General features: G+C 41.2%; 1 protein-coding gene across 5 annotated transcripts in view; it reads left to right on the forward strand.

The window, feature by feature from the left end:
• Positions 1 to 14,848, forward strand: part of arap2 (ArfGAP with RhoGAP domain, ankyrin repeat and PH domain 2) — a 171,489-nt gene that overhangs the window by 52,446 nt on the left and 104,195 nt on the right. For all 5 annotated transcript variants that reach the window (XM_085136842.1, XM_085136832.1, XM_085136817.1 and 2 more), the window contains one exon: positions 2,763 to 2,869. In XM_085136842.1, coding sequence (XP_084992968.1) covers positions 2,763 to 2,869 — 107 coding nt within the window. The remainder of the gene's footprint in view (positions 1 to 2,762; positions 2,870 to 14,848) is intronic.

Consider the following 14,848-nt stretch of genomic DNA (forward strand, 5'->3'; position numbering starts at 1 on the left):
ACGGGAGAATAATTGGTCACGCTTTTCACTACAGTCCTCTAAATTTGTTTGAAGTAGTCTAATTGGGGCTAACGACGGCCAAATGAAGATTTTGACAACATTACCCTCAATTGATCCAGCCCACACAATGGCAAAAAGATCAGGCTGGAAATGCTGCAGCATGAAAAAATATTTAAGTAAACTTCCATCTTGGATTGCAATCTGTAAAATCTGGCTGCTCTGAGAAGGTGGTTGCTAATTATTTAGCAAGAGATATGGCAGCGCTCTTCTCCTTCACACACACAAACACGCGCACACACACACACACACGTGCGCGCGTCTTCTCACCGCTAGGTCGTGCGTTTCCAAAAAAGCGCCTAATCAGCGTCGATTCATTTCCTCCTTTGTTTGGGCGTAATTAGTGCAAATTGTTTTCGCTGGTGAAGAACAGTTAGCGCAGAAAACACACATGATTTATAGCTGGCACAGCGTGGCAGCGTTTAGTGCTCCTCACTTAAGCAGTATTTCTGATTCGCTATTGGAGTATTTGTGTAGATGGTGTTTTATTCTGGTTTTTTACACACAAACACACACACACACACACACTCTGTCAACTGCTCAGCTGACCCCTCTCCTGTCTCACCCACTCTCAGTGAGGATTATCACGACCTCCCTTCACATGCACGTTCTCCCCGGTCTCTCCCTTCCTCTGTGTTCTCGCGCTCTTTGTCACCCTCATCTTTTTGAGTCACGTCTTTTTGGCTTTGTCTCAGTGCATCAGGGATGCTTTCGAGTGTGTATTATTCTTTACTGTAAAGTTGGAACCCCTCTGTTTTCGGCTCTGTTTTGATGTTTTGCTTATATGTGTGGGAGTGGGTGCGCTTCTTCCGTCTCCCCGTCTGTTTTTCCGTCTCTTTCTGGCTCGGAGCTCTAGGCTATAGAAAATGGTCTAAACTGCTGTGAGTGTTGAGGGTGAAGTGGGAGAAGGGAGGGGCATGTAGAGTTACAGTGGAACTTGTGAAAACTGTGCCTCTGCACATAACCCCTATTTTCTTAAATGCGCCTCAGAAAACATTGAAGCTGAAAGCTCGGGTTGCTTTGGATTCCCGAGATGAAACTTTTGGCTTTAACAGAGCTTTGCTGTTATGCGCAGGTATACTCTCCCTATCTCTTTCTGGTTTCTATTGCTTTCTGTGTGTCTCACACACATACACACTTATCCCTGTGTATCTCTGCAACACACGAACACGCACATCACATACAGAGTCAGTTTGTGCGTCACTGGTGAGGAGAGGAAGAAAGCCAATGACAGTTCAGCAGGTCCCTCTCACAAGTCTAACATTATATCCAGTTCCTGTGTGTGTGTGTGTGTGTTTATGTATATACTATATATACAGCTGTGACTGTGCTTCTTCCTCAGTGTTGACATTCAAGCCTCATTTGAGTAACAGGTTGCGACTTTAATGAGCTGACCTGTTGATCCCACCTTATTAAGCAGGGTCTGTAATTTGACCAGAAGGGGCTTGAAATACTGCCCAGTGGTTGAAGCCAAATATTTGCAGGGCCCCTTAGGGAACATTGTTTTTAATACTTTCTGCATTCATTTTCAACTTGAAGCATATGTCTGTGCTTTACAAGTGGGGGAAATAAAGATGCAGGAAGATACAGGAAAGTAACACTCATTTAGTGAGGAAAAAAAAACTTTCGCAGTTTGCTTCGGTACAATTCAGAATGCCATGTTAGGCCAACACTTCACAATCAATTTTGATGTTTATTTATTTACTAAGAAGATAAAAGGGGCCTTTAAGAGGCAAATAAGCACAACATTAGTAGAGTCCGACCGATTTGGCAGCAGGCCGATATTAGCTACTTTCCAGTCTTTCAATACCTGCATTTATAATGGTCATCCATCCATCCATCCATCCATCCATCTATTCATGCATCTATTCTCTTCCACCTATCCAGTTGAGAGTCATGGAGGGCTCAGAGACAAGGGCCAAGACACGGGCTACACCCTGAACCGGCTGTTGCAGGGATAACAGATAGAGACGGACAACAATTCATGCTCACATTCATACATATGGCTAATTTATAATCACTAGATAATCTAACCAAATGTAAGTCTTTGGACTGTGGGAGGAAGCTGAAGTACCTGGAGAGACTCCACAGACATGGGTTGAACATGTAAAACCCACACAGAAAAGCCCCAGACTTCTTTCTCTTTGTAGGAGAACCCTGAGATTATTAGCTTGTTTGATGAGCTAGAATAAAAATTAAAAAAAAGCAATTCAAAGTACAGTGAATTTTAATTCATTAAAATACTTATTTGCATCCTTGTCAAGACTAAGCTGAGAAGATACAAGGTATTTAATTGTGTACTTTCCAAACATGACGTTAGCGTAAATGTCATGTAATATTAGCTTAGCTTAGCTAACCTCTCTGTTAAAAATTTTAAAGAAAGAGTTATGTTTTGTGTATTCTGAGTTACAAAACGTTTGGTCATGCTTGTTTGTTTTGTTGCAAAGATGCAGGTGAAAAGAATAATGAAAAAAAAAGTAGAAATAATGAGTGTTTGTGTCCAGTTGTTTCTCTTTGGTTCTAGCCTTAATGCTAGGCTAACGATCTTGTGGCTTTAGCTCCATATTTAACAGTCAGGTAAACACTCAATCCTGTAATGTAAGAAGAGGATAAACGGTTCCTTTTTTATATTTTTTGCTGAGAAAATGTGAACATCTGTTAAATAGTTATAATTTTTTTTCCATCTTTGTGTTTGTGATTTTCAGGATTACAAAGCGGGGCTGGCTGTCGCTGAAGTGGAACTGACCGCTGCCAACATCAGAGACGTGGACCGCAGGGGCTTTGAAATCAACACGCCCTTCAAAAACTTCTGGTATGTCTACTCTTCATTTGTGTTTGTGCACGGCTGCCTCACCAGCATGTGTACGGCATGTAGCTTGGCATGTTTCTGCACGCTTTTTCCACCAACAAAGAGCTATTCATGCTCGGCTGATATATGATTTGTCTTTTTATGTGTGTGAGAGAAGAGTGCACTCTATCCGTTTGATCTTTCAGCTCTTACCTTAACACATACTCTGCTTCTTATTTCTTTTTCATCTTCTCAAAGACGAATGTTGGAAATGATGGTGCCCCTGGCCTTGGATACAGACTCTCTTTTAGCCAGGTTGACATTGTACACCTCCACATTTGTTTAAATCTTACCGTAGGAGGCTGTGGGATGTCAAGACATGATTTCCAGTTCTCTTACAAACAAATCCTGCAGGATCATCTTCTAATTCTAGCCAGTTTAGGAAATGTCCTTACAATAAGTCTCTTGTTACACTTTACTCTAATCTCAGAAGTCATATCTCACAAACCATCCATTACAGCTACAGTAAAGGGTGAGGACAGGGGTTTTAGTTAAGCTGCTCTCATATATTGAGGGTATTAACAGTCACACAGTATGATAAGAGTTTAGGGAACTTTCAGTCAAATAATATTCACATAGTCCCATCACAGTGGCCTCTTTCTTTCTTGTAACAGAGGAGAGGTGGAGAATTTATTCACCAGTATCTTGTATTTTTTGGGAGTGAATATTAATGAGATGTAGCTGTTTGGAAGAAGTTGATTTCTTTCTGTTTTTGTTCTTTTTGTACGTGCTACCTGCCTAACACCTCACTTCATTTCCTCCCTTCATTTTTGTGAAATGTGCAAAAAGAAAACTATCCCTCGCTCCTTATCTGTTAAAAACAAGAGTTCAATTAAGCTGATACAGTCAAATGTGCTGATGAAGGGAGCTGGATGAGAAGTGTTACTTTGTTAGTGAAAATGATTTAAAACACTGTTTTAGCAGAGCCTCTGAAAAAGCGGAGTCAAACTACACAATAACAGCCACACATTAACTGCATCTCCGCTATATTGCAGTGATTGAAGATGCCTCTTTTGTCAGGTCTCAGCAGGTTCATGGCTAAATCCTTGACTTATTAGATGCATTTGCAGTCTTGGCTTAAGTACCAAGTCAATGACAAAAATTGTGAAAACACAACCATGCTTCATCTTCATATAGCGGTGTAGATGCCACAGGCAAGAAAACTGCTGAAAATTGAGGGGAGGAAAACCCCCTCCCACATATATCAGCAGTGGTGCATAAAGAAAACAACTGCAGTTCATCAACCTCAAAGACAGGTATTTGATTTAGTGCGCACAGTTCAGCGTGTGCAAGTTTCAGCTGTTCACCTAATTATAACATCATGATGTTAATTAGCTACTCTAAGCTCATTGTGTTCAGCAGTTTTGTTTCAATATATATGTTTTTTGTATTAAGTGTTGTGGAGTTTCACAGATATCTTTTCTAGTACAGGGCATGCACATGTACACTGTGTGCACACACAAGGAGGCAATAAATATACTTCTAAGGTGCTTATGTGCAGATATAACCAAGTAACTGTGGTATGCGAGTGATCTGTCTCTACAGTTACTCTCTTGTCCCTGTAGGTTCTGGTTAGACCAGGCTTCTGCTGTAGTCACCTTCAGTTGCTGCTTGTTTGTGAGTCTCTGCATTCAGTTTTGTATTTAATAACTGATGAGCTGCCCTTTTGGGTTGAGATCAGATGACTGACTTGGCCATTGAAAAATATCCAATTGCCTCATGAGACTCCTGCAATATGCTTTGGTTCATTATCCAGGCAGTTTTGTAGCATTTGTCTGAATCTGAGCGGGCAGTAAAGCCCTGTACACTGCACAGTAGGGATGGGTACCGGTATCCGGTGCCATGATGGCACCGGTTCTGATATAAACGGTAGTAACCAGACCGAAAAGCAGCGCACATTTCGGTGCTTTATTTCGGTGCTTTTTTTTCGGTGCTTTTTTTTCCTGAGATGTGATACACTTTGAATTCTAGCCAATCATTTTACGTTTCCGGGGATAGTAGGCGGGTCCAGGTACGTACGTTCTTTTAGAGCAGAGCTACAGGTTAAAAATGCCCAAGGCGAAGCGGTCAAAAGTCTTGCTGTACTTCACAGCAAAAGATGCAAACTCAGCAGCCTGCAACAAGTGCTTTAAGGTGATACTGTGGAAAGGAGGTAACACCTGAAATCCGATGAAACACCTGGCGACGCATAGCGTTTTTTTTAAAAGCTGAAAAATGCGCCGTATTTGATAGCTTGCTGCGAGACCTCACACCGAGCGCATCTACTGCAGGTGTGGTGCCTGTTATCGGACGAAGAGTTAGCAACATCCCCCAAAAAGCTGAAGAGTAGAGTCCTGGCCCCTAGCCCTGCCAGTGTAGCAGAAATGATGAGGATGATGATGCAGCAGCAGCTGTTCTTCTCTGCGTGAGTAGCTTAATGTTGTTCGTGTATAATTTACGTTGAGTAGGCTAACCACGTTATTACATTAATGCATGTAAGGTGAACTAGCAAACATCATCATAGCTACATGCGGCTGTCTTCTTGTTTGATGGCAGATACTCCCTTCACCCTGGCCAAAAAGGCTAAAATGACCAAATAAAAAGTGGGAAACAGTTAAACATGAGAGGTTTTTGGACAAAGTTTTTGTTTTTTCCATTGTTTAAGCACTGCTTCCAGCCAAGAGTGATACCATATATGCCCTATAGCTGCAGAAAAGGCTAACATTGTTATCTTTTTACAAAAAAAACAGCTGAACATGAGAGGTTTTTGGACCAATTTTGTGTTCTCCATTCTTTAAGCACCGGTTTGGGCACCGTTTAAGCACCGGCACCGTTTCAAAAGTACCGGTTTGGCACCGGTATCAGATAAAACCTAAACGATACCCATCCCTACTGCACAGTTCATCCTGCTGCTTCTACCAGGAGTCACATGGTCATTAAACACTAGAGACCTGTGTAGATGTTTTCTGGCAGTGTAACCAGTAATTGTAGACCCTTGATGATGATATTTCTACCTCCTCGAGAGTGTTTCTGACTTGATTAGATGTTGTGAAGGAGTTTTCCAGACTGAGAAAACAATCATGTAATCATCTAGTTTAGTTGTCATGGTCAGCTGGTCGGTGCATTTATTCTTGTGAAGATTGTTGCAGACTGTTAACTTTGGCCGCTGCTAACGTTTTTGCTGTTTTCCTGGTAGATTTATGTAGTATTTTCTGTGTAATGATGGTCTCCCTCACCTGCACTAACATCTCTTGGTACGTCATATTGAGAGTTCTAGTACCAAATGCAAGTTCTGTACTTAATTTTTGATAAAACAGTCCTCACCTGGCCATCATACTATTGCTGGTTAGGCTCTCCAAATGTATAAAAATGGCTGTAACAATACCTGGTTAAACCCCTTGAATTAAAGCTGAAAGTTGGATTTTAATCACTTAAATGACTGTTTGATTTAAAACCATCTGCTGTAGTCACATAAAACAGTGCCATCATCCAAGAACCTGTGGACATTACTGTAATAGCGAAGGGGTTGTCCACTGGTATAATCATAGACTTTGTTCTTTGAGAGGTAAAAATAATAACAAAAATGATAACATGATTTGCCTGTTACACATGGTATAAGAGAAGCAATGCTTCTTCCTACTAATAATACTAAACATTAGTCATTACTTTTTTGGCTCTCTGTAGATAAATGTGCACAATTCTGAAAAAAGCGGAGACATTTAGAGCTGAAATGATCAGTTTTTTCATAAACAAATTAATCTGCAAGGACCCGATGAAATACATAATTGAGTATCATCTTGGTCTTCTGTGGCAGATGTTGAATATGTTCAGTCTATCAACAGACAAGAGAAGCAATTTGCAAACCTTACCTCGCCTTCAAGGAAACATTGATGGACATTTTTTGCCATTGTTGGATATTTTGCAGACCAAACAGTTAATTCATGGCAGACAAACTGAGACTGAAACAAATTGCAAAAACGTTGCACAACTTGCACAACTTTTTTGCCCTACAACGATGATGCAGGATTTCATCATTAAGCCCGCCCAATCAGCGAGTTACCTATCGGTCTGCCAGGCTCCATTTGTACTCCTCGTGGTTTGTTTGTGGCAGATCTAAATAACAAGGCAGTAAATTTAATATTTCATTTCTGGACTAGCTGAGCAGAACCGCAGATGTGAACGTGACCTTAGTGGTTACATATCTGAAAAAAAAAAAGTTTCTTAAACAGGAGCTCAGTCAAAGCCATTGAACCAAACTTATTTTCATTGTCAGTCATTTAATACAAATGTATGCGCTTTTTACCCTTTGTTTTCCTTTGGGGTGTAACTAATGAGCAGCCGTGTCACAAAGTTAAGCCTGAGCTCTAATGAGACAAAAGAGAAACTCTTCATAAGTTTGCTTTTACCGCATTTAGCAGCACTCCTGTCAAATCTCTGTGACGGAGCATCTTGTAACTCACCGCATCCGCCTCTTACAAACTATAAACATATTGATCATAGCGGGGCGTACACGATCACCATGTTTTTTTATGAAGTCTCCCTGGGAGCTTTGTACAGGTATCTCTGCCTCTGTAGGGCACAAAGCCTTTCAGGTGCCTCGAGTCCTGTGGGCCTGCGATCAATGAGCGTGCTGCTTGTTTGTGCTGTAATGGCCCATTTAGAATACAACCGTCACGGCTGCCTGGACAAAGCACGGCTCGTTTGTTTGCGTGTGCTTTTTGCACCGTTTCCTCTTTTCAGCCCTTCCTTTTTTCTTTCTTTCTTCTTTTTTTTGTGTTGCCCGTTGCCTCGCGTAAAGATTTTTATTTTTGCTCTCATTCCTCCACGTGTCTGTTGTATATCCGATCGATCTGTTTGTGTCAGCTCCCTTAATGGTCCCATCGTTTGGCACCTTCGTTAATACGCTGGATGTAATTGCCATTTTGTAAGGTCCCCCAAAAAACCGAACACAATAGTGAAATGAGCTCCCGAATAGTTTTGATGAGATGAGTTTAGAAAAGGTTAGAGTGTGTGTGTATCTGTGTGTGAGAGTGTGTATCAAATCGATTGGTAGCCCTGGGAGCGTTCTCCTACCTGCTCAAGGTGGGGATTAGTGAGAAATTCATCTAATCACTTTAAGCTGTGGAGACTCACTTTGGCTTTTCTATTGTTTTCGGTGCCGTTAAGTGGACGGTCCGTTGTGTTGGATACAATAGCAAACTTTTAAGAGTAGAGGGAATGACAGTGAGGCACAGAGGAGAGGAGACGTTGGCAGGCAAAGACGTTCAACTTTGGGGAGAGTGAAAAACTTTGGGCTCCTGATCAGAACACACTTGTGCTACAGTAAAGCTGCAGATAAATGCCTAGCTCAAGGGCATATTGGAGAAAATCCATGTTTGTCTGCTTTGTTTTTTGTTTGTCTGATGTGTATTGAGGTCTTTGGACAGTTTCACAATTTTTCTACCTTGGACAGAAAGTATTTGGTAATGAAAGCTCTCGGCAGCCTGGTGTTTGGGCTGTTCTGAGCGCGGGGAGCTTTGGCTTTTGAAGGACTCATTACTGTAAAGTTTTTCAAATGTAATCTGTTGCCCACTGATTCCTTTCCACTGCATTGTATCAAGTGAACAAAAAGCGATCTTGAGGTGGATAGCGTAAAAATAAAAAAAGCTCTCTCTAAAGCCATTAAGAAATCATTGCTAGAAATCACCAGGGATAAGCGTTCGTAATTTGGAAAATGACCCTTAAAATGGTTCTTATATTTCTCTAGTCACTTCTAATATCACCGTCCCCATGTCCATTTCTGCTGCGTTACTGTTTGCACCTGTCTGTGAAAATTGCTGGGCTCCGGTGTTGTATTTGCACCTTATTTCTTTTTAACTGTGGATTTTGTCTGCCATCATTTTCAGTGTAATTGTTGTTGAGGTCTTTTTTGTGTTTCCAATGGGAGGAATGATTACAGTGTCCACTGTAACTTCATGTTTTCAGCATGTGTGCTCACACACAGCTTCAGAGTGGAACTCAAACACTTCTACTAGTTCATCTAAAAAATAATAATAAAAACCCCCCACAAAAGGCGAGAAAATCTTTAAAAATTTATTTTTTCATAGTTTAATTGAAAAGGATAGATGTTCAAATATGTATTACATCTAATGTGCAAAAATTCAAGTCTTTGCCTTGTGAGTCATGAAAAATAAAAAATCCAGTATCTCAGATTATTAGAATTTCATTTTATTTCAAGTTGGAGTAAATTACTTTTCACACAGTGTAAACACAGCGCATCTCTCAGTCTAGTTAAGTACTAAGAACCATCATCATGGGAAAGACTGCTGATTCAACAGGTGTCCAGATCATGATAATTAACACCCTGCACAAGGAGGATCGCCATAGGAGGTCATTGCTGAAAGGCTTGCTGTTCAGAGTTCTCTACTGAAGTATATTAATGGAAAGCTGACTGGAAAGGAAATGTGTACAAGTAACAGGGATGACTGTAGTCTTGAGAAGATTGTCAAGAACTTGGGAGCTTTCCATAGGGGGACTGAGGGTGGTTTTAGTGCATCAAGCACCAACACGCACAGTCTTGTAAGGTCTTCTGAAAAGGAGCTCCAGCTGTTGTGTTGCTAATGCCATGCCACTCATGTACCAGGGACAATATCGGCATCTTATCTGGGCTAAAGGGAAAAAGAACTGGACTCATACTTAGTTGACAGTCCTCTTTTCAGAAGAAGGTCAATTTTGGATTTAATTTTGAAGCCAAGGTCCAAGAACCTGACGGAAGAGCTGAGAGGCACATAATCCAAGATTTGTGACGTCCATTATGAAGTTTCCACAACCTGTCATGATCTGGGGTACTGTGTTATCTGCTGGTGTTCTTGGTGGTTGGTCTACTGCGTTTCATCGTGTCCAAAGCCAACGCAAAATCTGCCAAGTTTTGGGTAACGTTTCCATCTTCCAACAAGCTGTATGGAGATATTGCCAAAACTGCTACGACATGGTTTGCTGCTCATGTTATTACTGTGCTTTACTGGCAAACCAACTGATAGGAAAAAAACAATCAAAAAACAATCTTTTGTCAAGATGAAACACATCAAAGCCAAAAAATACAGATGAGCTGAAGCTACTATCAAAGCATTCTTGGCTGGACTTCAGCAGAGCTACAGGCCTTGATGCACCGATGCAGTCGCTTATGGTACAGAAGGCCCGATAAGGTCTTCGGGGTACAAATGAAAAGACTTTTAAGGAGTTGGACATTTCTCTATTGTAGATCATTTTAGGAAATGAAAACAGGATTTATGATTTTCTCGAGCTAAATGAAACCAAAAACAAAAGTCCTCAAATTGGGCACAGATGGGTGATTTTTTTTTAATTATTATTATCTCTTAGTGATTTTCTTCATTAATAACATTGCAGATGGACATAATGATAGATGTCACTCGTGTAGAATAACACAGTCAATTTAGTGGTGTCAGTGACGGGTGGTTAAATAAATTTTTAGACTGCAGGATATGAGCTCTGTGGGATTTTCTCTGTAAAGGAGGGCAACTCTAAGAAGCGATGTTTGTTGGTTTCTTGTCAAGGTCATAGGGGCTGTATTGATTATCCACAGTTAAAAGCGCGTCACTCTCTCCGTAAAAAACACCTCTGGGAATGACTAGTTGTCATGGCCAGATGAATTTTTCAAGAAATATTGAGGTTCTCCATCTTAAACTGGCTGTTACTCAATATATAAGTGCTATGTTTAACAAAAACTATTTCTCATATAACAAGCCAGAGAAACTGAGAATGTCAAGCCACTAGACTTCAAAATTGGATTACCAAATTTGATAGTCATAGGGCTTTTTGTGTAAAATACATTTTCATGAGTGGGGAGTCAAATTAAATCCTTGGGTGAATGAGGAATCTTGAAGCTGACTTCAGAGAGCGGACCATGAAGGCCATGTAGGGCATTTGAAACTTGGTGTTAGAGGGTCTTATATAATGGAATTGCTTGACTTTTCTTCTTGTTCACTCTGTATTTCAGATGAAATATGGAGCTAGATGAGCTGCTTAACTTACTATAAAGACTACAAACCCAATTATAAAAATATCACATTGTGCTCAGAGTAACATGAAGACTCTAGGATGTCATTGTACCTGACAAAGAAATCGTTTGCTATCTATATCTCAAAGAAATTGTTTTCCTCATTTCCTAGTTAAGATTTAATCGACGGACGCGAGCGGCATTAAGCTTTATTGGAAAAGAAAATGGCACATGAGTGATGTATTTACACCAATTTTATTAACCATTCTTCCCAAAATTCAGTAAATTTCTATAAAAACATTTATATATTTCCATGGACTCGACCATCTTCAGGATTCACTTCCACGGGTGGAAATGATGTCAACCTTGAAGTGACTAAAAATGTAGCTGTTTGAGCCTGGCTCCAAAAGCAAGTTAATCCTATGATTAACTACAGTACACTACTTTGCAGTTTTAAAAAGTACGTTTGTAACCTGTTGTAAAAAAGAGTTTAGTTTTCCCCATAATAACAATTTGAGGTGTGGTTCCTTACTAGGGATGGGTACCGGTATCCGGTGCCATGATGGCACCGGTTCTGACATAAACGGTAGTAACCAGACCGAAAAGCAGCGCACATTTCGGTGCTTTATTTCGGTGCTTTTTTTCCTGAGCTGTGATACACTTTCTTCTTCCTTACATTTGTATTGGCGGTTGGCAAACAACTGAAAGGTGCATTAGCGCCACCAACTGGTATGGAATGATACGCTTTAGATTCTAGCCAATCATTTTACGTTCCGAGGATAGTAGGCGGGTCCAGGTACGTACGTTCTTTTAGAGCAAAGCTACAGATTAAAAATGCCCAAGGCGAAGCGGTCAAAAGTCTGGCTGTACTTCTCAGCAAAATATGCAAACTCAGCAGCCTGCAACAAGTGCTTTAAGCTGATACTGTGATACTGTCAAAGGAGGTAACACCTCAAATCTGATGAAACACCTGGCGACGCATAGCGTTTTTTTTTAAAGCCGAGAAATGCGCCGTATTTGATAGCTTGCTGCGAGACCTCACACCGTGCACATCTATTGCTTGTGGGTTGCCTGTTATCGGACCTGGAGTTAGCAACATCCCCCAAAAACCCGAAGAGGAGAGTCCTGGCCCCTAGCCCTGCCAGTGTAGCAGAAATGATGACGGATGATGATGCAGCAGCAGCTGTTCTTCTCTGCATCAGTAGCTTAATGTTGTTCGTGTGTAATTACGTTGAGTAGGCTAACCACGTTATTACATTAATGCATGTAAGGTGAACTAGCAAACACCATCATAGCTACATGTGGCTGTCTTCTTGTTTGATGGCAGATACTCCCTTCACCCTGGCCAAAAAGGCTAAAATGACCAAAGAAAAAGTGGAAAACAGCTAAACATAAGAGGATTTTGGACAAAGTTTGTGTTTTTTCCATTGTTTAAGCACTGCTTCCAGCCAAGAGTGATACCATATATGCCCTATAGCTGCAGAAAAGGCTAACATTGTTATCTTTTTACAAAAAAACAGCTGAACATGAGACGTTTTTGGACCAATTTTGTGTTTTCCATTCTTTAAGCACCGGTTTGAGCACCGTTTAAGCACCGGCACCGTTTCAAAAGTACCGGTTTGGCACCGGTATCGGATAAAACCTAAACGATACCCATCCCTATCCCTGACTCAGCTGCAGGGTAGGAGTGGGGCAGTGAGCTCAAGAGGGCAGTGCCAAGGAGGCTGGAGGGACAGGTGATGGTGAGCTGACTAATGAGGTTTCTCCCTTTTATATATAGTGAAGCCAGAACCCAGAGGAGGAGTGTGTGCGTGCTGACAACTGACTGGAAAGTCGTCACATTTTTCTTTCACTTCATGCTGAGCGGGGAGGAAAATGGTGGAACAGTCTACAACAGGGGTGGGGAACTCCAGGTCTCAAGGACTGGTTTTAGATCTCACTCTGGGTCAACACACCTGAATCAAATGATTAGTTCATTACCAGGGCTCTGGATGAACTTCAAGACATGGTGAGGAGGTAATTTAACCATTTAAATCAGCACTGTTGGATCAAGGACACATCTAAAACCTGCAGGAAACCTTGAGGCCTGGAGTTCCCCCACCCCTGGTCTACAACTGTAATGAGTGGCGATATCGTATTGTAGCCTGAATTTCCCCACATGTTTTCTAGAATAGAATCAACATGCCGATTGCTTTGAAGTCATTTTGAGCTGGTTTTCAGCTTTGCATTGTGTTGTTGGCTTTGTGTTCATATGTAAATACTAAAAGATTGTGTGTATGGCCTCTTTTTAAAGTAACAACCCCAAAACTTTCATGACAATTGGACGGAAGGCACTAGAATGGAAAGATTAGGATTTCAGATTTATGGCGCAGTGCTATTCTCCATATAGTTGAGCATCCCATCCTTACAGTGTATGGATTCAGCTTGCTGACCGACTTTAGTAGGCTTAGCTGATAAGTTAGAAATCCAATTTCTCGTCCGAATATCGTAACTCATAGCTCCAAATAACCAACATTGCTACAGACAAAATGCTAGGCTTTAAAATATGAATTGAGTCCAGAAACTGGTGGACAACATCGCAAGGGCTATATCTGTCTTTTATACGGCTGAACAGCCACCTGTGCAGAATTTTCACGACTTGCCAGCACTCTACACTATTTATTCCCAAAGGGGTTGCCATGACACCAAAAAGAGATAGAACATTGCTAACTGGCTAGCTAGCTAGCATTAGCGTCACTAAGAAAGTTTGGTTTTACCAGTATTGTTTGTTCATGTTTCTCAGGAATGTAGTCTTTATTTATTTTAAGGTTTAGGTTTTGCGCACCTAGTTTTCTTCTTTAGGTTAGTTTCAGCTAACTATGATAGCCTTTGTTTCACACTCAACTTTTGAACCTTATTTGAGCAAAGCACTGAATGTAGCCACGCTTGACTGTGTGAAAAGCACTTCTGCAATAATAATAGCAAGTATTTAGTAGCTACTTGCTATTATTACTGCCTAAGGGTATGATTTAAGGCCCCCGATTAAATGACTTTCAGCTTTTCTAAATGGCCAGATAATTACATGGAAGCAGCATGAAATAGCACCAGAGGATATAAGGTTGTAGCTGTTGCTGGTAAGGGTAATTGACAGATTTCATCAGAATACAAGATTGCTTGTAAAATGTCCAACTTACAGTGCAGATGCAAGAAATTATTTACCATTAGCTTGTAAATCAGTATAACCTCTCAATCTCATCCATTTTTGGAGGTCTTCATTAACAGAACACTAGGTGTATGATTCAAATTTCCATTCAAAATTATTTTATTTTCCTTCCGTTTAACGTCTGTTGTCCTTAAAGCTGCAGTCTGTTTTGTGGCCTTATACTTTTGACCCAGCCTTCACTTCATATCTGAAAAAACTCTGACACCTTCACATACTCCTGTGCCGCCTCCCATCGGTCCCTTTGTGGTTTTTCCGGGGCCGTGTTGCAGTTGAGCAGACAGTGTGAGCAGTCATCTCTTTTGATGGGCCCTGGGCAGAGACCAGTGGGCACAGAACAGCTGAACCCAATCAACCTATTGATCTCGCCTGCGTTACTTGGGCGAGGCTGGCCTGGTGCACATCCTCTGCTCCAGGCTACCCTCACCTCGACACTCCCCCACCCACCCTCACCCACACCCCTCTGACTCAACATCTTGAGTCTTACTTTACACTGGTTGCCAGGTTACCATGGAGACCGCTGGTCCCATTTCTCTTGTCTAAGTGCTTCTTTCAGTCAAGCTAGGGTGCTCTCCGTCTCTTTCCCCTCAGTTTTATATCTCTGTCTATCTGTCATTCTCCCTGCCTGTCTCTCTGTCTCTTGCTTGCTCCTGCTTCAGCTTATACGTGCACACAGGTTGCTTGTTATGCAATTTTGGAATACATTTAGATAATACTGAGATAGTCATTACTTTCAGCAGCTTCTTCTTCAAAATGCACGCAAAATGAA

Source organism: Neolamprologus multifasciatus, chromosome 3 (genome assembly GCF_963576455.1).
Source record: "Neolamprologus multifasciatus chromosome 3, fNeoMul1.2, whole genome shotgun sequence".
Lineage (NCBI taxonomy): Eukaryota > Metazoa > Chordata > Actinopteri > Cichliformes > Cichlidae > Neolamprologus > Neolamprologus multifasciatus.